This window comes from Marmota monax, unplaced genomic scaffold (genome assembly GCF_021218885.2).
Source record: "Marmota monax isolate L192 unplaced genomic scaffold, Marmota_monax_Labrador192_F-V1.1 WCK01_AAM20220418_F8-fsc00186, whole genome shotgun sequence".
NCBI classification, from domain to species: domain Eukaryota; kingdom Metazoa; phylum Chordata; class Mammalia; order Rodentia; family Sciuridae; genus Marmota; species Marmota monax.
In genome coordinates this window covers 2,529,192-2,554,880 of record NW_026694725.1, presented here as the reverse complement: position 1 = coordinate 2,554,880, position 25,689 = coordinate 2,529,192, and the positions used below count along the sequence as shown (strand labels likewise).

At 40.3% G+C, this 25,689-nt stretch overlaps 1 protein-coding gene and 2 pseudogenes across 1 annotated transcript in view; 2 read left to right on the top strand and 1 right to left on the bottom strand.

Annotated features, from left to right (window-relative positions):
* The window catches only part of LOC124079022 (antigen WC1.1-like), a 73,959-nt gene that overhangs the window by 33,827 nt on the left and 14,443 nt on the right, over positions 1–25,689 (bottom strand). The window contains 1 exon segment of the mRNA XM_058572553.1: positions 20,398–20,715. Within this exon segment, the coding sequence (XP_058428536.1) occupies positions 20,398–20,715 (318 nt within the window).
* On the top strand, positions 337–1,692 carry LOC124079024 (dnaJ homolog subfamily A member 1-like; annotated as a pseudogene).
* Positions 22,447–24,080, top strand: LOC124079023 (elongation factor 1-alpha 1-like; annotated as a pseudogene).

The following is a 25,689-nucleotide window of genomic DNA, read 5'->3' as shown; positions in this document are numbered from 1 at the left end:
TGGAACCTTTAAGAGACAGGGCTTAATGGAAGGAAGTTAGGTTGTCCGGAGCATGCCCTAGAGGGGGTACTGGCACCCTGGCCCCTGCACTTCCTGGCTACCACAATGTAAGCAACTTCCTCTGTCACGTATTCCCACCATGTTATACTGCCTTGCCACAAACCAAAATCAATAGCCTAACCAACCGTGAACTAAAACCTCCAAAATTATGAGCCAGAGAAAACATTTCTGGAAATTTTCAAAACATTTGGTGAGAGCAGAGAAGGGGCAGCTGCCCAAGCTGCACAAAATCCCACTCCCCCACACCAGTCCCAGCCCGCTCCCCAGCTGTAGAAAATGGTGAATGAAAACACATACTATGATGTTTTGGGGGGTCAAACCCAATGGCACCTAGGAAGAATTGAAAAAGGCTTATAGGAAACTGGCCTTGAAGTACCATACTGATAAGAATCCAAATGAAGGAGAAAATTTTTAAAGGATTTTTCAAGCTTATGAAGTTCTCTCTGATGCCAAGAAAAGGGAATTATATGACAAAGGAGGAGAACAGGCAATTAAGGAGAGTGGAGCAGATGGTGGTTTTTGGCTCCCCCATGGACATCTTTGATATGGCTTTTGGAGGAGGAGGAGGAAGGATGCAGAGAGAAAGGAGAGGTAATTTTGTTGTGTATCAGCTCTCAGTAACATTAGAAGATTTAATAATGGTGCAACAAAAGAACTGGCTATGCAAAAGAATGTGATTTGTGACAAGTGTGAAGGCCAAGGTGACAAGAAAGGAGCAATAGAGTGCTGTCCCAACTACTGAGGTACTGGAATGCAAATAAGAATTCATCACTTAGGACCTGGAATGGTTCAGCAAATCCACTCTGTGTGCATGGAGCCCCAGGGCCATGGGGAACAGATCAGTCCTAAAGATAGAGGTCAAAGCCGCAACAGAAGATAGTTGGAGAGAAGATTCTAGAAGGTTCATATTGACAAAAGTATGAAAGATGGATAGAAGATAACATTCCATAGTGAAGGAGACCAAGAGCCAAGACTGGAAGCAGGAGATATTATCATTGTGTAAGATCTGAAGGACCATTCTGGTTTGGGGGATTTTTTAATAGATTTTTTTTTAATTTTTAGTTGTAGTTGGGCACTATACCTTTATTTTATTTATTTAATTTATATGGCACTGAGGATCGAACCCAGTGCCTCACACATGGTAAGCAAACACTTTACCACTGAGCTACAATCCCAGCCCCGATCCTGCTATTTTTAATGGACAAGGAGAAGACCTTTTCATGTGTATGGACTACAGCTGGTTGAAGCACCAGGTGGCTTCCAGAAGCCAATATCCACTCTTCATAATTGAACCATAGTCATCACCTCTCATCCAGATCAGATGGTTAAGTATGGAGATATAAAGTGTGTGCTAAATAAAGTTATGCCAATTTATCATAGACCATATGAAAAGCGTTGCTTAATCATCAAGTTTAAGGTAAACTTTTCTGAAAATGGCTTTCTCTTTCCTGACAAACTCTGCTAGAAAAACTCCTAATTGAGAGGAAGGAAGTAGAAGAGACTGATGAAATGGATCCTGTAGAACTGGTAGACTTTTATCCCAATCAGGAAAGATAGTGCCATTATAATGGAGAAGCATATGAGTATGATGAACAACATGGCAGAGGTGGTGTTCAGTGTAAGACCTCTTAATAGGGCCAGTAAATAACACCCACTGCAGGCATTTTATATGCAGTAGTGAATGAGTGAAGAACTACAATCAAAATATGCTTACACTTCTTATTGTTTTGTTTTAATATTCAATTACAGTAGTGTTTTAAAAATTAAATGAAAAATAAATGCAAGTATAAAAGCTCTGAGTTTGCCTTATATGTATAATAACTTTGTTGTGCAAGAAGTTGTTTAATATTTATAAAAACTATTTTTTTAAAGTTACCCTAAATACATCTGTTAGGCCATACCTCGTAATTGATTTCAACTGTGCACATGGACAAACTTAGACAAACATCTTTCAAGAGATGAGTATTATTCAATTAATTTAAAAATTTTGCATAGATTATACCCCCCTCCCTTTTTTTTCTTTTCAATACTAGGGATGAACCCAGAAGTGCTCTACAACTGAGATACACTGCAAGCCCCTTTAATTTTTTTTTTATTTTGAGATAGGTTCTTACTAAGTTGTTGAGGCTGACCTTGAACTTGAGATACTCCTGCCTCAGCCTCCTGGTTGCAGGATTACAGGCATGTGCCACTGCACCTGACCATAAATTGTATTTCCAATGATGTGTATTAGTTAGGTTTCCATTCCTGCAATGATCTTTTAAAATCATCATCTTTAAAGAAGAAACAGTTTTTTAAGAGATAACACAACAGAAGAGAATGCAAGTTTACAAGTGCAAACTCCTAAGAAGCAGTATATTATGATAAACCCCTTCTTTAGAAAGGTATCATTTCTTTCACTAATACCACAAGCTAAATTATACATTCAAGTTCAAGGCCAGCCTCACAACTTAGAAAGACCCTGTCTCAAAAAAATTTTAAAAGGGCTAGTAGTGTACCTCAATTGTAGAGCACCCCTAGGTTCATCCCAAATACTACCAAAAAAAAGTGGGGGAGATACAATCTATGCAAAAATTCTTTTAATTATTTGAATAATATACATCTTTTAAAACATTTTTTCCTCTCCAAATATAAAATTCTATATGCCAAAATAAAAGAACATTATTTTCCTATCATATGCCAGATAACCAATAATTTTTCCCCAGGATACATATCTAGAAAGAAACCAAGCAGTTTGTCTTCCAGAATTTGTACTGCTAACTTCTATGCTTGAGAAACATGAAGTTTGTTTCAATCTTCAGTAAAGGAGTTGCCAAATAATTGTTACTTCTCTAGATTTGAATATAATACAATCATTTTTATTAGAGCATTATACTTACACATCATATTTAAGTTTCTTTAGACAGTTATATATACAAGAAATTGGTTTTCAAGCAACCATTTTTAATCTAATTTAAAATCTATTTTATGCCAAATAGAAATTCTGAGATAAGTTATGGGGGATTAAGGGAGTTTGGGAAGAATTTTTGCTGTTTTGGTTTTTGACTTATCAAAATCACTCTACCTCATCTTCTAACAATCTCCTTACTAACTGTGCTTCTTTTTTTTTGGTAGTTGTAGTTGGACATATGGACCACATGTCTTTATTTTTATGTGGTGCTGAGGATCAAACCCAGTGCCTCACACATGCTAGGCAAGCACTCTGCCACTGAGCTACAGCCCCAGCCCCTTGTGTTTTTGATGGGATCCAATCATAGAAACTTAATCCTATCCAGCAAAGAGCAAGAAAGAGAAATGATGGCCACTGATTGTCTAAAGTCTCTAAAACCAGTTCTGCTCATAATTGTTCCTGTCATATGAACTTATAACTCCCTCTACTGTACTAGTTTCTGTCTCCTTGGTATCAATACCACCTCTCTACAGAATTATGTGTCTCAGTATCCCAGAATTATTTTCCAGGTTAGATTTTGCCACTAAAAGGAATTTGGGTGAGATCTGGAAGACAAAGATAAAGTCAATGCCAATATTCTCAGAAAGTTGCAGAGGTCAGTTGTGGAGGTAGTGAGACACAGTAGCTTCCACTGACATGACAATTACTACTGACACAATAGCTTCCACAGACATGACACCATCTGCATTTCTCCCCAAAGTTCCCAAGACAGTGTCTCATGCTTCTCTGTAATTTCTCATTCCCTCCCTTGTTCACAGCTTCAGGGGACAATATCTCTCACATTCCAGAGGAAAACTTCTGCAGCTCATGGTAGCTAAGAAGCAGAAAGGGAGAGAGGCCAGGGACAAGGTATGATAGTCAAGGTCACAACCCCAGTGACTTACTTCCTCCACAATGCACCACCTACAGTTTCCTCCCAGTTGTACATTCAAATTATTAATCCACCAGTGGATTAATCCTCTGATGAGGTTCAAACTCTTATGAGCTAATCACTTCCCAAAAGCCATACCTCTGGAACTGTCACATTGTGGGTCAAATTTTCAACACATGAAATATTAGGGACATTCCAGATCCAAACAAAATATTCTACCCTTGGCCCCAAAAAACTCATGTTCATCTCACAAAGCAAAATTCAGTCCATTTCCAAGTTTTAATAGTTCTAGCATTCCTCAAAAATCCAAATCCAAAATCTCCTCTATGACTCAAGACAAGCTCTTATCTATGATCTCCCAGTAAAAAAATCAAACAGAACATTAATCAGACAGAACATTAATCTCCAGAATACATAAAGAACTCAAAAACCTTAACAGAAAAAATAAATAAATAAATAACTCAATCAATAAATGGGCAAAGGAACTGAACAGGTACTTCACAGAAAAAGAAATATGATCAGTCAATAAATACATTAAAAAAATGTTCAACATCACTAGCAATTAGAGAAATGCAAGTTAAAACTACACAGAGATTTCATCTAACTCCAGTCAGAATGGCAATTATCAAGAATACAAGTAACAATGAATGTTGGCGAGGGTGTTGGTGAAAAGGTTCATTCATACATTATTGCTGGTGAGACTGCAAATTGGTGCAATTATGTAAAGCACTGTGGAGATTCCGCAGAAAACTTGGAATGGAACCACCACTTGACCCAACTATCCCACTCTTTGGCATATACCCAAAGGACTTAAAATCAGCATACTATAGTGACTCAGCCATATCAATGTTTACAGCAGCACAATTCACAATAGCTAAGCTATGGAACCAAACTAGTAGCCCTTCAACAGATAGATGAATGGATTAAAAAAATGTGTTACATATACACTTGGAATATTACTCAGCCATAAAGAAGAATGAAATTATGGCATCTTCCAGTAAATGGATGGAACTGAAGACCACCATGCTAAGTGGAATAAGCCAACCCCCCCCCCAAAAAAAAAGGCCAAATGTTCTCTCTGATATGCAGACACTGACATAAAGAACATAGATGGCAGGGAAGGAGGAGTGGAGGCTCACTGTATTAGACAGGGGAAATTGAAGGGAAAGTGGGGATGGGAATGAGAAAGGCAGTAGAATGAATCAGACATAACTTTCCTATGTTCATATATGAATACACTACCAGTGTGACTCCACATCATGTAGAATCATAAAAATGTGAAGTTATACCCCATGTATATACAGTCTACTGTCATATATAATTAAAAAGAAAGCCTGAGGTTATCTAGAAATCAGCGAGAGCATACAAAAAAAAATCAAAGGGTAATACCTTTAATTTACAATGGCACAGAGTAAACATTCCCATTCCAAAGAAAGAAATGGGGTCAAGGAAGGGATGCAACCAAAGCAAGATAAAAGTCAGCAAGGCAAACAATAAATCCTGTAGCTCCACATCTGGCATCTGAAGCAGCTGGTGGCAAGATGTGATCCCAAGGGGCTTAACCAACTCTGCCGCCTTTGGCCCTGTTGGTTGCAGTCCACAGGCCTCTCCCTTGGGCTGGCTCTGCTTGCTCTCTACAGCTTTCTTGAGCAGACATTCCTCATTCCTGGCATTGCTAACACCCTAGGATCTCCATTACAGCTTCACTTTCATAGTTTCATGCATCACCCTCTTTGGGGGCTGCCTGGCAGGGATTCTGACCCTGGGACAAACTGTCTGGCCTCACAGTGTTTCCTTTGAAATCTTGGTGGAAGCTTCCATGATCCCATAACTCTTGCATTCTTCATGCCTGAAAAACCAACACCATATGAATGATAATCCACTGCCAACCCAAGCAGTGTCCAGGTCCCCCTGGGCATGGCTGCAGTGGTCTCTGAGTGCCTGAGTGGCTGAGCATGGATGAAATATTCCTACAGAAACATATTCCAATGCAGGCCTGTGCAAGCAGGGTGACCCAGTGTTCTCTTGTCAAAGTAAAGTCTTCAAATGAACTTTCATTTCTAGGCCCTTAAGCATTCCATGGGTATGCCCTCGCTGATTTCTAGATAACCTTGGGCTTCTTTCTTATTGTCTTGGTGCAAAATAATCCTTTCGTTTCAATGGCTCTAATCTCCTCAGCAACCACAACTTCCTTGGCCCAAATTTTACACCCACTTTTCTGACCAAACAGCAAATTTTCCAAATCTTTCCAATCTGCTTTTTGCTCCAAGTTCTCCTTTTAAATATGACTAAAATTTTCCAGAAATATCCATGCCACTGTCCAAATGCTTTGCTGCCCTGAAATTTTCCCCACCAGATTAATTAATCCATCACCTTTAAATTCAGTTTCACATAGTCTCTGAACATGGATAAAATGTAGACAAGTTCTTTGCCAGAATGCAACACAAATAGCCTAGTCCTATTCCCACTAGAATTTTCATTTCCATCTCAAACCTTGTAAGCACAATCTTTATTATCTGCATTCCTATTAGCATTCTGGTCTTCTGAGCTCACGCCAGAATCATTCAATAAGCTCCACCCACAAACAACATTCTAAGGCTCTCTAGCCTGCAGATCCAAAAGTTTCCAAATTCCTCCCACAAACCAGTTCCAAAGGCTTTGGAAACACATGTTCATGTACAGTCACAGCAATAACCCTATTTCTTGGTACCAATTTTATGTCTTAGTCAGCTTCTCATCACAGTGACCAAAATACCTGTGTAAACAACTTAAAGGAGGAAAAAAATAATTTTGGTTCATTTCTACAGAAATTTGAATCCATATCAACTGGCTTCATTGTTATGGGCACAGATGAAGCAGAACGTCATGGAAGAAGGGCATTGCAGAGGAAAGCTTTACAGCTCATGGCAGCCAAGAAGCAAAAAGGAAAAAAACAAGGAAGGGATGGATCAAGGGCAAGATATAGTCCCCAAGGGCACAACCCTTGTGACCTACTTCCTCCAGCCATGCCCAAACTGTCCAACCAGAGAGACGTACTTAATGTGGATTCATTTAAGAATTGGCAAAAGTCTCCAGGTAAAGGAATACACAATGGGATTTACCCCTGAAACTGCCACACAGCTCCTATCTATCATTTGTTACTACCATAACATTTTAGAGACCTTTTCAGCAGCTGCTCCACTTATACCTGCATTAACATCTCATAGTTGCTAAGAGATTCTAAAACCCTGCCAGGTGTCCCTGACTCAGTCAGGCTAGGTGGGGATCCATAGCAACCCCCTAGCAGCCACCAATCAGCATGAGACAGGGAAATACCTGGGATGCCAGATGACCCTCCCAGTAGTTTATGGTGGTTGATAACGTGTTGGGAAACCATGTAATTCAGCATGAACACCCCCCTCTTGGCTTAAACCAATCAGTTCAAATGAATACCCCTTTTGTACTGACCAATCACCCTTAACCAACTTGTTCCCGCCAGTGAACATGCTAATCATGTTTTAGAGTTGTCATTTGATTTTCCCGTGGTGTGTGATGATTTGCTAAGAGATGCTATGATGTATGTGGAGAAGGACCCTGCCTTCTCCAAAGAATGTATAAAACTGCTGCAAACCCTGGGCTCGGGGCCTCTCAGCGTCACCAGTTGCTGTGTGTGCGCGTGGAGAACCGAGCTAGCTCGAAATAAACACCTCTTTGCTGCTTACATCAATGTTGGTCTCTGGTGGTCTGCTGAGAGCCACAGCCAAGCTGGAATGGCCCCTGGCATTTTGCCAATAGTATTGGTTGAGAGGCAAGCCATTAAGATGATGCTGGATTGATTCGGTTGTATATTAGACCTTTACTGTCTGCCTCGGCCAGCTACTTTGGAGTTCTCGAGCTACTTTGGAGTTCTCGTGGGGATTCCCAGAGAGTTCCCATTGGTTGGGGAAGTGCAGGAGGAGGGATTTCAGGAAGAGGGATTTCCGGTTGTTGGTTCCTGGAGGAGCCGCATGGCGGTCGGGAGAGTTCCCAGGGAGCGTGTGTGGAGTGTGCTGGTGGAGTTCAGAAATAAAGTTTGTTCCTGCTTCAGTGGCTCCTGATTTGTGCCCAGCCAGACTGCGGCATTTGGTAGCCCGTATGGGGTACGCCTGAAGCTTGGAGGTAAGTGAAATTGATCGCCCCTGAGGGAAGGCGAGAGAATGTGTGACCATTTCAAAAAACAATGTGTGCTTGTTTTGATTTGTTTTGTTTTTGTTTCAAGCTGCATATCTCTAGAACTTTCTCAGGCAAACTGGGAAAAATGGTTGACTCAAGGTTTGAAGTTGTTCGCCGCTGAGGAAGAGATAGAAATAGACCACAAATGCACATGTCAAGAAAATAGGAAAATTGATACAACGATTTTTTGTTCCGTATTTGTTTCATTCTGTTTTGGTTTTGTTTTGTGTTATCTTGTTGGATTGCATTATCTTTATAGTAGATTAGAAATTACTAAAAGACAAACTGAAAGAGTGTTAAGTAAATTGTTTGAGGTCCAGACTATGGTAGAAAACATGTTAGATCAAGCAAAAGAGAAGGTCTCTCGAGCTAGTCAGATAGAGGAAGAAAATTTAAAGGAAGAAAGCTTAGAGGAGAAACAGCTATCAGGGGGGAAGCTACAACAGGAGGCTGCTATTAACTCTGTTCTATCACCAGAGGGCATAATTCAACCAACAGCTCCACCTATGGAGACAGCTGAGTGGCCCTCAACCCCCATAGTTGATAGGTGGGATCCTGAGACAGGACCTCAAAGATTAGCATGCCCTGTACTTGAGCAGGCAGGAGGGCAGCGAATTAACCGTGCTTTAGATTTCAAAGCAGTGAAGCAGTTAAAGGAGGCTGTAACAACCTATGGTCCTCAAGCACCCTTCACTGTAAGCATGGTTGAATCCATTACCAACTTAGACATGATGCCAGCAGACTGGGCTAGCATGTGTAAAGCTGTGCTAAATGGAGGGCAATATTTGTTATGGAAGGTTGCCAATGAGGAATTTTGCATGGAGACAGCTAGGCGAAATGCAGCAGCCAGTTACCCTCAAAAAATCTAGATATGTTGTTAGGAAAAGGACCTTATGAGGGTCAATGGCAACAAATTGAATATGATCCTGCTATATATTCACAAATTGCTGCAGATGCAGTTAGGGCATGGAAGACTTTACAAGGACATGGAGATTTACAAGGTCAATTATCTAAGATAATACAAGGAGCTAATGAACCTTACGCTGAATTTGTAGATAGGCTTATTCAAATAGCTACCAGAGTTTTGGGGGATACAGAACAAGCAATGCCATTAATAAAACAACTGGCTTATGAGCAAGCAAATCGTTGGTGCAGAGAGGTCATTAGACCATGCAAACATGGAGATTTAAACACATATATTAAATTATGTAGAGACATTAATGAACAAGGGCAAGTCTTGGCAGCTGCAGTACAACAGGCTTTACATGCCAGGCTGAAAATATGCTACAATTGTGAATAAACAGGACATTTTAAAAGGAATTGCCCCATAGGAGGAGGGTTTAACAAAGCTAGGTATCAAAGGAGAAGAATACCAGGTATTTGCCCACGATGCCATAGAGGGAGACATTGGGCTAATGAATGCCATTCTCAAACCACCATAGAGGGTACTCCATTATCAAAAAATGGACAAGGACCAGGTGTTTACCCACGATATTATGGAGAAAGGCATCGAGCTCCATTGCCAAAAAACGGACAGGGGGGCCCAATGCTCCGGGGCCCATGACCACAAATATACGGGGCACTGGAGGAACCCAGAAACAACATGGAGGAACCCAGCAACACCATCAGGGTAGTATCCATCAGATCTCTCATCAGACGAACTAGAGGGAGCACAGGGTTGGACATCTGCACCTCTGCCAGAGCAGTACTAACTCCAGAGATGGGAGTTCAAATCATTCCCACAGGAGTAAAAGGACCTCTTCCCCAAGGAACAGTAGGCTTATTATTAGGATGCAGTTCTTCTACTCTAAAAGGACTTATGATAAGTCCTGGGGTAATTGATCCCGATTATGAAGGTGAAATAAAAATTATAGCTAGTTCTCCAAAGGGTATATCAGTAACTTCACCAGGAGATAGAATAGCACAGTTATTAATAATACCCAGCCTACATGATAAATTTTCCAGTTGTACTATAGAAAGAGGTTCCAGGGGATTAGGCTCCACAGGTGTAGATTGGGCTATGTGGTCTTTAAATTTAGATTCTCGCCCAATGCTAAAACTAAATATGCAAGGACATGAATTTAATGGGCTACTGGACACAGGTGCAGACCTTAGCATCATATCTCGACAAGAATGGCTGAAACATTGGCCATTACAACAAGCCACTCAAATGCTTCGAGGCCTAGGAGTGGCAACTAATCCCCATAGAAGTGCAATGGTATTAGATTGGAAGGATCCTGAAGGATGTGAAGGAACTATACAGCCATATGTATTGGATCATCTTCCTATAAATTTATGGGGACGAGATGTCCTAGATCAATTAGGTTTGACATTAACAAATAACATCAATCCAAATGCGCCCACTATTATGGCTAGACAAGGTTTTAGGAAAGAAAAAAGATTAGGAGAACAAGAACAAGGTATAGCAGCACCAATTCAAATAGATCAAGGAATAAATAGACATGGATTGGATTTTCAGAAGGGGTCACTGAGACAATAAAAATTACTTGGAAATCAGAAAGACCAGTATTGGTTCCTCAGTGGCCCCTGACTAAAGAAAAGATACAAGCAGCCCATGACCTGGTCAAACAACAATCAGCGGAGGGACATATACAACCTTCCATATCTCCCTATAATACTCCCATTTTTGTCATTAAAAAGAAATGTGGTTAATGGAGATTATTGCAAGATTTAAGAGCCATTAATAATGAGATGGTTATTATGGGACCTGCTCAATCAGGGATTCCTCAATTGTCTGCGTTACCAAAAACCTGGTATGTTTTAGCTATAGATATTAAATATTGGTTTTTTTTTTCAATTCCAATTCATCCTGAGGATAGTCCACGTTTTGCATTTACTATCCCTGCACTGAATCATGAAGGTCCTGATCAGAGATATGAATGGAAAGTACTCCCTCAAGGGATGGCTAACAGCCCAACTATGCGTCAAATTTATGTTAACAAAGCAATCCAGCCACTTAGAAATCAAAATCCTGAACTACAAATATTTCATTATATGGATGATGTACTATTAGCACACAAAGATAAAAACACATTGCTAGAATGTTATGCCACACTTACAAACTTATTAAAAAATTATAATCTAGAGATAGCAATAGATAAAGTACAATTAAATTTTCCAATTAATTATTTAGGAGTTCTATTATCCTCAACCATGGTCCGTCCACCAAAAATTCAAATACGAGTAGATCAACTCAAATCACTTAACGACTTTCAAAAGTTATTAGGAGACATAAATTGGATAAGGCCTTATCTAGGCATACCAACAGGAGAGTTGGGACCTTTACTTGATATCCTAAAAGGTCATCAGACCCAAATTCACCCCACATGTTGATGCCTGAAGCAAGAAAGGCATTAAAAATTATTGAAAAATATATGGAAAATATGCATTTGGATAGAATTGATATAAGTTTGCCTTTATTATTTATTGTAATACCAACAAAAAATATTCCTACAGGAGTGTTTTGGCAAGAAGGTCCATTATTGTGGATACATTTATCTTATTCTCCTAACACTATTCTTACTAGGTATCCTGAGGCTGTAGGACAATTAATACTCAAAGGAATAAAAGCAGCAAAGAGAGTGTTTGGAATTTCTCCCAATAAAATTATTACTCCATATACTATGGATCAAATTGATGAGTTAGCTAGTGAGTTAAATACTTGGGCAATAATCATGTGTAAATCTAATGTTTCATTTCATAATCACTTACCATCTAATCCTTTATTGTCTTTTTGGTCTTCACATCCTGTAGTTTTTCCAAAAATGACAAGAAAAACCCCTATCATGAATGCTCCAAATATATTCACTGAGATTCTGCAATCTGTATTTCGGGTAAAAATGGGAGTCCATAACCCATTTGAATCTAATATATGAAATATGATATGTCAAGAGTTTTGTAATGTTTTTAACAACCAATAAAAAAAAGAATAAAATGTTAGGTCACAAATTAAAAAAAAAAACAAATATATTCACTGACGGGTCAAATAATGGTACAGCAGCAATAGTTACACCTGATCAAACTTTTACATTTTTGGTACCCAAACAATCAGCTCAAAAGGTAGAGCTTAATGCAGTATTACAAGCTTTTGTGATTTTTAAAGATTCTGTATTTAATTTATTTTCTGATAGTCAGTATATAGTTAATGCTATAGTATCCCTTGAAGATGCTGATAGGATTTCCCCTTCCTCTACTGTTTTCTCTTTGTTTTCCACTATACAAAGTCTAATCTGGGACAGAAAAGATCCATTCTTTATAGGACATATCAGAGCACATACAGGATTGCCTGGAGCCCTTAGTTTGGGCAATGATTTTGCAGATAAAACTACACATGACATACATATTTTCTCTACACTAGAAGAAGCTACAAATTTTCATAAAAGGTTCCATGTCAATGCTAATACTTTACAAAAGCATTTTAAAATAACTAAGGAGCAAGCTAGACAAATAATAAAACAATGTCAAAATTGTGTGACATTTTTACCACAAGTTAATCTTGGAGTCAATCCTAGAGGACTGATACCTAACCATATTTGGCAGATGGATGTCACACACTTGCCAGAATTTGGAAAATTAAAATATTTGCATGTTACAGTTGATACTTCTTCCGGATTTTTGATGGGCTCCCTTCATGCTGGAGAAAAAACTAAAGATATTTTAGCTCATTGCTTAAAAATTTTGCCACTGTGGGCATTCCAAAACAGTTAAAAACAGATAATGCCCCTGGTTATACTTCTACCCCTTTTAAACAATTTTGCTCATCATTTGGCATTACTCATATAACAGGAATCCCATACAATCCACAGGGACAAGGCATAGTTGAAAGAGCTCATCAAACTATTAAAATGTACTTATTAAAGCAAAAAGAGGGAATTGGAAAGGGGTATATATCCCCCAAAGATAAACTTAAAATAACGCTTTTTACTCTAAACTTTTTAAATTTGGATTCATCAGGGCTTAGTGCTGCAGAAAGGCATATGTGTCCAAAAAATGTACATAAGCCCAAGGTACTTTGGAAGGATATTCTAACAGGACAATGGAAAGGTTCTGACCCAGTGATTGTCTGGAGTCGAGGGTCTGTTTGTGTATTTCCACAGGGAGAACAGCAGCTGATTTGGATTCCAGAGAGATTAACCAAAGGGATTTCTACAGACCAAAAAGAAGATGATTTGACTCAAATCCATAACAGCTGATATCCTGAGCTCCAGCTTGACTATTCTTACATCTGCAACAGTGATTCTCCCACACCTGGAGGCTAATGAATAATGAACACCATTAAGGCCTATTTCAAATGTAAAAAACCTTGAGGCTTGCTTGTGGGAATACCTTCAGACTCATATGCAAGTTACTAAAAAAAAGGATGGGATATCCAAAAAAGAGTCAAACCCAGGTGGTAACTAGGATGTCTTTTTTCAATATCTATTTTATTTTATTTTTTTTAATTTTTTATTGCTTGTTGTTCAAACATTACAAATTTCTTGACATATCATATTCCACACTTTGATTCAAGTGGGTTATGAACTCCCACCTTCACCCCATACACAGATTGCAGAATCACATCAGTTACACATCCATTGATTTACATATTGCCATACTAGTGTCTGTTGTGCTCCTCTGCCTTTCCCATCCTCCACCATCCCCCCTCCCCACCTCTCCCCTCCCCTCCCCTCCTCTCTCTCTACCCCCTCCACTGTATAACCCTGAGGGTCTCCTTCCATTTCCAAGCAATTTCCCTTCTCTCTTCCTTTCCCTCCCACCTCTCATCCCTGTTAAATGTTAATCTTCTTCTCCTGCTCTTCGTCCCTACTCTGATCTTAGTTACTTGTCGCGACCCCTTGCCCGCAAGGAAGACGCAACTCAGGAATCTTCTTTCAGCAGTTTATTCAGGCCTTTGATATTTCTTCTTCTCTCCCCTGGATGCCTCTCCCAGCCTTAATAAAGCATCTCAAGCCCCAATGCGAAGCTGCCACGTGGAGCTTTCTCATAGGGTGGTGAAAAACCACGCGCCAACTCTCCCAAATAAGGAGTTGTTTGTCACAGACCACAGCGGAGCCAGCGCCATCTTGTAATGGTGACCATAGTCTGCAGAAATGGCAGAAGCGGCTCACCACAGTTCCCCCTTTCTGTTTTCTTAAAACAATACAGGCGAGAGTAGAGGTCCTATCCCACTGTGCAGAAGTGGCTGCATAGTATGGCTCAGTCCTAAGGAGGGCCCTTCCCCAGATCTGAGGCCATATCAGCCGAAGCCTTTTTTCGTGGGGCGGGGCGTGGACGCATCTAACCCGCATGCAATAGGACATGCTCTCCTTGAGGTCCACGTCAAGGATCACTCAAGTGTAGTGCCTTGCCTCGCATCCTGTATCGTGACGATGGTGGACGAAGGGGGATAGCTGAGGCTGAACTGTGGCTGTTTATAACGACAAACAAGTTGACAGCACCCTGAAAGAAAGGCACGGACTTTAAGGTGATAGAAAAGCACTAGTGTGGAAACCCATCTGCGTGCAATGGCAGTAAGACCGGCAGAGTGCAAGGGCTTTCCAACACTAAGAGAATAACAAGGAAAGTCATGTCGATCCCAGTGCAATGTTATAATAACTTGGGGTGTAACGACCATATCAAAGGTTTACTGTTTAAGATGCGCAAGCCAGACTTGAGGTGAGTTGCCATTTTCTAAAGCTGCAAGAGCTTGTATGATCATAGCCTTATCGTGAGCACTGCGGGCCTTAGGGCGACAGAGAAACCACAAACAGAGGAACATACCGAAGCAACACATTGCACCAAAAATGCCTACCCCCACCCACTCTTTGAATAAGGAAAAAGCAGAAGATATCCAATCGGTGAATTGACCCAAAGTCACAGGATCGACACGAGTACTGTTCAAGACAGCTATCTGGGTTAGTTGAGACTGGATCATGTCTTCCGCTGCCATGGACCAATTTCCAGCCAAATATTTGCCAATGATGCGGGAGGCATTCCTGGAATCATTAAATCTGACAGAGGTTATGCATAAATGTGCACGTTGGTCAACACAACCCAAAAGCACCAAGTCAGCCAATTCTTCTACCTGAGCTTGGAGTAAATCTATTCTTTGGTTGGCAGCTAAAATCCCTGACAAAATATGTTGATTAATTGTATTTTGCGATTCAAGTATGGTGGAAGTTTGTTGAACAACTTGATTAATGGTGGCAGCAGTTTGTACTTGACTGGCCATGGCCACTCCGGCCGTAACCGCTGCAGCAGCAGACACTGCCACAGCTGTCACTATAGCTGCCGTAATTCCAAAATCTCTGCGGACTCTAAGTAGCTCAACAATGGGGAATTTATCTGGGTCCGCAGTGACTGGGATTGGGACAAAAGTTGGAATTTTCATAACCACTGCTACAGTCCAAGAACCATTCCAACACTCAGATAAGAGACAGGTAACACTAGAACAATCCAGCATCCCCGACGAGGTGTCATTAGCCAAAAGGAGCAAGAACGGGGATTGGACACAGACCATTGCAGGGGGCAATGTGGCATTACATAGCAGAGAGTTGAACGAAACAGATGTAAGTCTATTACCTCGTTCACTCTCCCTAACAGTGCCAGAAACATTAGCCAGCCAGCTTTTGGCTCCCTCCCAGCAATTGAGCCAATGCAGAAATATCGGCTGAAGCCCCCTTCTCATTGGAAATCAGCCATTGAAACCAGGACCAACCTACTCCTATAGAGGAGTTGGCACTGTTGTTAAAGTTATAAACATGCCTCTTAAGAGAGGGGGAAAGGGAGAAACCTTTAGCAACTTGATGTTTCTCCCAAGAATGATCCTGACAAGGTGTAAATGTTGGGGGGAAACCAAGATTAGGGGTACAGTAAGGGGAGGCCTTGAAATGAGTGGCATTGTAAGTACTATTAGAAGAAGGAGGCACTGGGATTAGTACCTTGGAGATAATAGCCAAGGTAGTTATGTTTAAAGCAGAGCTATTTGCGGGGGTCCCTGAGCCTGATTGCTTCCCCGAAACTACTTGGCTAAGTACGGCACTGATAATGCTCCCTGAGACCTGACTGGACCACAATGGGTCCTCCCAGTTAGTCAAATTTTTGGTCTTAAGGCTGATGCAATTAGCGTTTCCAAGGCTGAAACAAAAAACTCCTGTGAGATTAACTTGAGATTGATAAAAATGCTCTCCATGTCCCCTCTAGGAGAGGCACAGGGAGCAGACATCTCACATGAGGTAGAGAAAAGAGTGGGGAGGACACTAGAATTACCATGAACCGGCATCAGCATTGGCCAAGCCCGTGCCACTGCCCACCACTGCATTGGTGTCGTCTGTGCCATCGGCACCAGCACCAGAACCAGAGCACGTAGCAGAGTGAAGATCCTCATCACGGGATTGCTGTGGTATCTCTTGTTGCTGGTCGGTTGATGTCAAGACTCTTCTTGTCAGGCGTTCAGGGACCCACAACGGTTCCGTGCGATCCTGGGACTAACTGGTGCACCACCCCTGACTGCTGAAAGTTCTGGTTCCCGGGTTTCGGCACCACTTGTCGCGACCCCTTGCCCGCAAGGAAGACGCAACTCAGGAATCTTCTTTCAGCAGTTTATTCAGGCCTTTGATATTTCTTCTTCTCTCCCCCGGATGCCTCTCCCAGCCTTAATAAAGCATCTCAAGCCCCAATGCGAAGCTGCCACGTGGAGCTTTCTCATAGGGTGGTGAAAAACCACGCGCCAACTCTCCCAAATAAGGAGTTGTTTGTCACAGACCACAGCGGAGCCAGCGCCATCTTGTAATGGCGACCATAGTCTGCAGAAACAGCAGAAGCGGCTCACCACAGTTACTCTCCTTATATCAAAGAAGACATTTGGCATTTGTTTTTTAGGGATTGGCTAGCTTCACTTAGCATAATCTGCTCTAATGCCATCCATTTCCCTGCAAATTCTATGATTTTGTCATTTTTTAATGCAGAGTAATACTCCATTGTGTATAAATGCCACATTTTTTTTATCCATTCGTCTATTGAAGGGCATCTAGGTTGGTTCCACAGTCTTGCTATTGTGAATTGTGCTGCTATGAACGTCGATGTAGCAGTGTCCCTGTAGCATGCTCTTTTTAGGTCTTTAGGGAATAGACCGAGAAGGGGAATAGCTGGGTCAAATGGTGGTTCCATTCCCAGCTTTCCAAGAAATCTCCATACTGCTTTCCAAATTGGCTGCACCAATTTTCAGTCCCACCAGCAATGTACAAGTGTACCCTTTTCCCCACATCCTCGCCAGCACTTGTTGTTGTTTTGACTTCATAATGGCTGCCAATCTTACTGGAGTGAGATGGTATCTTAGGGTGGTTTTGATTTGCATTTCTCTGACTGCTAGAGATGGTGAGCATTTTTTCATGTACTTGTTGATTGACTGTATGTCCTCCTCTGAGAAGTGTCTGTTCAGGTCCTTGGCCCATTTGTTGATTGGGTTGTTTGTTCTCTTATTGTCTAATTTTTTGAGTTCTTTGTATACTCTGGATATTAGGGCTCTATCTGAAGTGTGAGGAGTAAAGATTTGTTCCCAGGGTGTAGGCTCCCTATTTACCTCTCTTATTGTTTCTTTAATATCTATTTTATTATTGCCCTTTCCTACATCATAAAGTTCGATTTTATTTTTTGAGCTCATACAGACCTAGATTAATGTTTTTCTGATCAGTTTTATTTTTTGACTGTGGAGTTTTTAAACATTTCAATGGAGATTTCATCTGTGTAAAGCTACAAGCCCTTTACTATTGTCTTATTGTTGTATGTTATGTGTGCACACTTGTGTTTTGTGTTGTATGTCTGTATGTGTGTATGTCCATATATCATATATGAGAAACGCTCATGAAAAAATGGATCCAAATTTTTTTTATTCATGTGATTTAAATGGTTTAATTTAAATTGGGTAAACAGCTGTTGAGTATTGTTTTAATATGTGAACAAATAAGGAGGTTAACAGATCTGTTTGTTTACTTTCACCTTTCCTTTTCATTATATTTAATAAGTCTGTTCAGGATAATGTAAATTGTTCAGAAAATTGTTTTCTTAGTGCCTGTTGGAATGTTACATAATTTTTTTTTTAGCCATCATTGCCAGAATTCCTATCTTCATCCTAGTGCTGGTGAAGACAAAGATAAAACCAAACTACAGCTTCTTCGATAGCTATCACAGTAAACTATATAAACTGATGAATCAATGAATAATAACTCAAAAAGTAATGCTCAATCAAGGAGTCAATTTACTTTGGGAGGAAATGGACACATTGATAGATTCCTCTGCTTTGAACTGCTTGCAGAACTTGCCTGGACTATGAATCACTTGTATGCATTGTGAACTATCTGTTGGTGCAGCGAATTGTGGTAGTGCTGGCGTATCTTTGCTGATGGTGTCACTGGTGGTACAATTTTTCCATAGGAGCCATCAATTGGCTTGGTGTCGTGGCATTTCTGTATCCTCCTCCCTTCTGCAAGTGATGGTCTAAAATTTGGGGGCCAACAGAGGTGAGGCAAAGAACCTCACCCCCCCACTGGCACCAAGGCCAAATTTGGGGGCCAACAGAGGTGAGGCAAAGAACCTCACCCCCCCACACACACTGGTGCATAAGCCTATCCACAAGTATAGCTGCATGCTGGACTGGTAGTCACTGATGGGTAAGATCCAATTGCAGTGGTACCAACCTAAGACAGGAGGCTGACGTCTTGAGGTCAGCTCATCCAATGATGGGTAAGACCATATGTGTATTGGACAACTTAACAGTCACGGTCCCTAAGCCACATTGCTTGTTGTTTAATTCAACAGAAGGGGGAGATGCTGAGAGCCACAGCCAAGTCAGAATGGCCCCTGGCATTTTGCCAGTAGTATTGGTTGAGAGGCAAGCCATTAAGATGATGCTGGATTGATTCAGTTGTATATTAGACTTTTACTGTCTGCCTCGGCCTGCTACTTTGGAGTTCTTGTGGGGATTCCCAGAGAGTTCCCATTGGTTGGGGAAGTGCAGGAGGAGGGATTTCCGGAAGAGGGATTTCCAGTTGTTGGTTCCTGGAGGAGCTGCGTGGTGTTCGGGAGAGTTTCCAGGGAGTGTGTGTGGAGTGTGCTGGTGGAGTTCAGAAATAAAGTTTGTTCCTGCTTCAGTGGCTCGTGATTTGTGCCCAGCCAGACTGCAGAAGTGGTCTTTTGGGGGTCCCGAATTCAAGCATAACACTTACAGGAACTCAAATGGGCCAATGTAGCAAGAAACCAAAGGATCAGGAAGGAAAAAAAAAACACTGTCCCTTTTAAATTGACTTCACTATAACTCCCTAAAATGTTAAATCTGAGAACCCACTACCAACAATACCCACAAAGCTAAAATGGCTGCATCCTGTAAGATAACCTAGAAAAGACAGAGATACTCCTTTACCTGAAGCCCTGGGTTCCAGAAGCCCATCCTACTTATCTGGGCTCAGATGTGTGGAGTTAAAGAAAACTAATATCTTTGGATTAGTTCGTGGCTCTAGACTCTTGCCTATGATTCTGGAAATTGAAGACAGACAAGTTTTATAGCAGGACTGGGATATGAGGGATGTCCTATAGTCTTCTGATTATGTTTAGGAATTACCCCAAATGCATTTTAATAAACCCTGTGTGTGGGCTGGAGTTGTGGCTCAGCAGTAGAGCGTTTGCCTAGCACACGCAAGGCCCTGGGTTCAATCCTCAGTGCCACATAAAAATAAATAAACAAAATAAAGTATTGTGTACAATTAAAAAAATAAACAAATATTAAAAAAATAAAATAAATCCTTTGTGGATTCTTAGGGCTTGGACATGACTTTATGTCCAATCTTCTAAATATTCCTGAACAAGTTCTATTTCAGAACCATGAATACTTCTACCAAAACATGACTTGACCATAAATCAGGGATCCTCATGCTTACAAAGTACCCTAGGGAAAACTGAGGCCCAGAGCTTCATTCAATAACTAAGGAAAAAAGACTCACAGAGATCTCCATGTCCTAAGGTAGATAGTTGTAGAGCAGCTTCACAACACAGATCATCTAGCTTCCAAGTTAGACTCTGTGATCCCCACCTCCCTGCCTCTTAAGATGCATCACAGAGATTTGAAGGAGGGAGTGACCCTAAGTTCTGAAATCTTTACTATCTAGGGCTAAGTAAGTCCTTATGTTCCTTTGAGTCCATAATGCTCTAGGAATCACTCTGAGACAGAAGGCTCAAGTATACTCAAAAGGCAACAGTGTTATATTCCATAGTCTTCCCAAGAATGACACAGGCGTTCCCACTCAGGATCCCCACCAGACCTTACAGGCCTTACCTGAGCAGATGACTCCAATTTCCATACCACGGAATAAGATATATTGATCAGAGGTTTTCAATTGAAAGTGTGCACAATCATTGATAGTTAGCTCTGTCCCTTGACAGCGAAGAGTTAGAAGCCAAATGGGCCCAACACTTGGCTCAAAATGGGCCCTTCTAAGAACCTCAACAGCAGCTCCACATCCCAACTGTCTGCACACCGCAGTTGCCTCCTTCAAGTGCCACTGGAGATTCAATACACTGCACCATTTTTTTTGGTGCTTCACCTCTACTCTCCCCTCACAGCGGTGGCCTCCACTCAACCTCAGCTCCATACCTGCAAGACAGACACAGACACAGTGCATAAGGTTAGGAGACCATATGTGGTATGCTGATAATATTCTAAAATTAACTCTGGGGAAAAAAGAATTCCTGACATATATCATTTATTTATTTTGGGGGGGGGGTGTAAATATCCCCACTGTGGCTGTGTGTGTGTATGTGTGTGTGTGTGTAAATGAGAGAGATACTCAGAATTGAATCCAACAGCATTCTACCACTGAACTACTTCCCCAATCCTTTTTTTTTTTTCCATTTTGAGACCAGGTCTCACTAAGTTGCCAAGGCTGACTTCAAACTTGTGATCCTTCTGCCACCCGAGTAGCTAAAATTACAGGCATGAGCCATAATGCCCATAATGTGGCCATTAAGTATTTATGGCACCACTAAACATGGAGTTGGAAAGACCTCACAATTATATCTCATTAGCTGGTAGGACCCAGCTCTGGACACACCACTGGGAACAGACCTTCTGAAAACTCTGGATATAAATGTGTCTAAAGCTGGGAAGGGTCCAGCCTCCCCATCTTAGTTACAGATCACACAGTCATCAGGCCAGTGGAAGAATCTTCTCTCTCTTCTTCAATCCCTTAGGAAGCATTCTTATTTATCTTAGAAACAAATAGACTGTAGTTAGCAGCCACCTCTAAAATGCCCCAATTATTTCAGCCTTCTGGTATTTATGCCCTTGTGTAATCCCCACCTTGAGTGAGGGTTGAAATAATAACTTGACTCTAACAAATAGAATTTGGAAAAAATGATGAGACTTCACATAAGAGATTAGGCTTCAAAAAGACTCTGGTGATGGAGAGGGATGGAGGAGGGACAGGAAAAAGGAGAGAATATGGAATAGATTTAACAAAATCACACTATGTGCATGTATAAATATACCTCAGTGAATTCCAACTTTATGTATGTGGATAGACTACCAATCACAAATAAACCAATTAACAAGTAAAAGGAAGGTCAGTAGAGTAGAGGAAGGTGAATAGGGGGAGGAAGGAAGAAAGGGAAGAAAAGAGGAGGCATACCAGGGACTGGAATGGAGTAAATCAAATTCCATGCATGTATGATTTTGTCAGAATGAGCCCAACTATATGTATAATTACAATGCTCTAATAAAAATTAAAATAAAATAAAAAGAAGACTGGCTTCTCTCTTGTTGACCTATCTTGCTTTCTTGCTTGCTTACTCTGATGAAGCCAGTTGTGATGTTGTGAGTTGTGTTATAGAGATTCTTGTGGCAAAAAACTGAATGAGGTCTCTAGCCAACAGCCAGTAAGGAACTGTTCTCAGTTCAACAACCCATGAAGGCCTAAATCCTATCAATAACAATGTGACTGAGTTTGAGTAGGATGCACCGGTAGTTGAACCTTAAGATGATTGTAAAAAATCGAGATAATACTTGCATTCTATCAGATCACAATGAATGAAATTAGATTCAATGATAAATGACAGAAACCATTCTAATACATGGAGATTAAGTTATACACTTTTGAATGATGAATAATAGCAAAAGAAATCAAGAGAGAAATTTTTAAAAATTCTTAGAAGTAAATAAGACTAAGGATACAACATACCAAAATTTCTGGGATAGAATTAAGGTAGTTCTAAGAGTAAAGTTCATAGCATGGAGCTCACACATTAAGAGAATAGAATGAGCTTTTTCGCATTGGGTTTGCTGCCAGAACTTAGGTGTTGTGAAAACCACCGCTAAATCAAAGCCAAAATGCGAAAGGAAAAGACTCTCATCATTGCACATGTAGATTTGGGCAAGTCTACCACTACTGGCCATCTGATCTACAAATGTGGTGGGATCCACAAAAGAACCATTGAAAAATTTGAGAAGGAAGCTACTGAGATGGGAAAGGGCTCCTTCAAGTATGCCTGGGTCTTGGATAAACTGAAAGCTGAACGTGAGCGTGGTATCACCATTGACATCTCCCTGTGAAAATTTGAGACCAGCAAGTATTACGTGACTATCATTGATGCCCCAGGACACAGAGACTTTATCAAAAACATGATTACAGGCACATCTCAGGTTGACTGTGCTGTCCTGATTGTTGCTGCTGGTGTTGATGAATTTGAAGCTGGCATCTCCAAGAATGGGCAGACCTGTGAGCATACCCTTCTGGCCTACACACTGGGTGTGAAACAACTAATCGTTCGTGTTAACAAAATGGATTCCACTGAGCCACCCTACAGTCAGAAGAGATATAAGGAAATTGTTAAGGAAGTCAGCAAATACATTAAGAAAATTGGCTACAATTTTGACACAGTAGCATTTGTGACAATTTCTGGTTGGAATGGTGACAACATGTTGGAGCCAAGTGCTAACATGCCTTTGTTCAAGGGATTGAAAGTCACCCTTAAAGATGGCAGTGCCAGTGGAACCACACTGCTTGAAGCTTTAAATTGCATCCTGCCACCAACTCATCCAAATGACAAGTCTTTGCGTCTGTCCCTCCAGGATGTCTACAGAATTGGTGGTATTGGTACTGTCCCTGTGTGCTGAGTGGAGACTGATGTTCTCAAGCCTGGCATGGTGGTCACCTTTGCTCCAGTCAATGTCACAACTGAAGTAAAATCTGTTGAAATGTACCATAAAGCTCTGAGTGAAGCTCTTCCTGGAGACAATGAGGGCTTCAATGTCAAGAATGTGTCTGTCAAAGATGTTCGATGTGGCAATGTTGCAAAAATGACCCATCATTGGAGGCAGCTGGTTTCAGTGCTCAGGTGATTATCCTGAACCATCCAGACCAAATCAGTGCTGGCTATGCTCCTGTACTGGATTGTCACACAGCTCACATTGCTTGCAAGTTTGCTGAGCTGAGAGATTGATCACCATTCTGGTAAGAAGCTGGAAGATGGCCCTAAATTCTTGAAATCTGGTGATGCTGCCATTGTTGATATGGTTCCAGGAAAGCCCATGTGTGTTGAGAGTTTCTCTGACTATCCTCCTCTGGGTCATTTTGCTGTTCATGATATGAGGCAGACAGTTGCTGTGGGTGTCATCAAGGCAGTGGACAAGAAGGCTGCTGGAGCTGGCAAGGTCACCAAGTCTGCCCAGAAAGCTCAGAAGACTAAATGAATATTACCCCTAATACCTGCCACCCCAATCTTAATCAGTGGTGGAAGAATGGTCTCAGAACTGTTTGTCTCAATTGGCCATTTAAGTTTAATAGTAAAAGACTGGTTAATGATAACAATGCATCATAAAACTTTCAGAAGGAAAGGAAAATGTTTTGTGAACTATCCTGGTTTTTTGTGTGTGGCAGTTTTAAGTTATTAGTTTTTAAAATCTGTACTTTTTAATGGAAACAACTTGACCAAAAATCTGTCACAGAATTTTGAGACCCATTAAAACAAAAGTTTAATGAGAAAAAAGAGAGAGAGAGAATAGCACAATAACAAATAAATAATCTAACATTACATCTCAAGGCCCCAGAAAAAGAACAAACCAACACCAAAATTAGTAGAAGACAGAAAATAATTAAAATCAGAGAATTTAAAAAATACAAAAGATCATCTGTATTTGGGGTAAAAATGGGAGTTCATAACCCACTTGAATCTAATTTATGAAATATGATATGTCAAGAGCTTTGTAATGTTTTGAACAACCAATAAAAAATAAAAATAAAAATACAAAAGATCAATAAAATAAAAAGTTTGTTTTTTAAAAGAATAAACAAAATTTATAAACCCTTAGCCAAACTAACCAAAAGAAAGAAAAACTCAAATAAACAAAATGTGAGACGAAAAAGGATAAATCACCATAGACACTACAGAAATCCAGAAGATCATCAGAAACTATTTTGAAAATTTATATTCCAATAAGCTAGAAAATCTTGATAATATTGACAAATTCCTAGAGACATATGACCTACTCAAATTGAACCAGGAACATATAGAAAACTTAAAGAGATAAATATCAAGTAATGAACTTGAAGCAGCTATCAAAAGCCTTACAACAAGGAAAAGCCCAGGACCAGATGAGCTCAGCCAAGTTCTACCACACCTTTAAAGAATAACTAACACCAATTCCCCTCAAATTAGTCCATAAGATAGAAAAGGAAAGAATATTGCCAAACCCATTCTACAAAACCAGTCATCAATTACAAAACCAGACAAAGACACATCAAAGAAAACTTCAGATCGACATCCTTAATAAACATAGTTGCAAAAATTCGTAATAAAATATTGACAAACTGCATACAAAAACATATTTAAAATATATTGTACCATGATCAAGTGGGTTTCAGTCCACGGATGCAATGTTGGTTCAATGTACAGAAATCAATAAATGTAATTCACCACATCAACAGATTTTATTAAAAACAAGAATCACATGATTATCTCAATACATCCAGAAAAAAAAAAACATCTGACAAAGTACAACAGCCATTCATGTTCTAAACACTAGAAAATCTAGTGATAGAAGGAATTTACCTCTACATTGTAAAGGTTTATATGCAAACCTATGGCCAACATTATACTGAATGAGGAAAAACTGGAAGAATTTCCTCTAAAAACTGAAAGCATTTCCTCTATAGACAAGGATGACCACTGTCACCATTCCTATTCAACACAGTCCTTGAAACTCTATCAGAGCAATAGGCAAGAGAAGGAAATTAGAGATTACAAATAGGAAAAGATGCGTTCAAAGTATCTCCATTTGCTGATGACATGATCCTATATTTAGAAGACCCAAAAAACTCCACCAGAAGACTTCTGGATCTCATAAATTAATTCATCAAGACAACAAAATACAAAATCAACACTTATAAATCAATTATGTTCCTATACTCCAATGATCAATCTGCTAAAATATATATATCAAAACTATCCCACTCACAATAGCCTCAAAAAAATACTAAATACTTGGGACTCAATCTAACAAAACAGGTAAAGAACTTCTACAAAGGAAAACTACAGAACACTAAAGAAAGAAATTGAAGAAAACCTTAGAAGA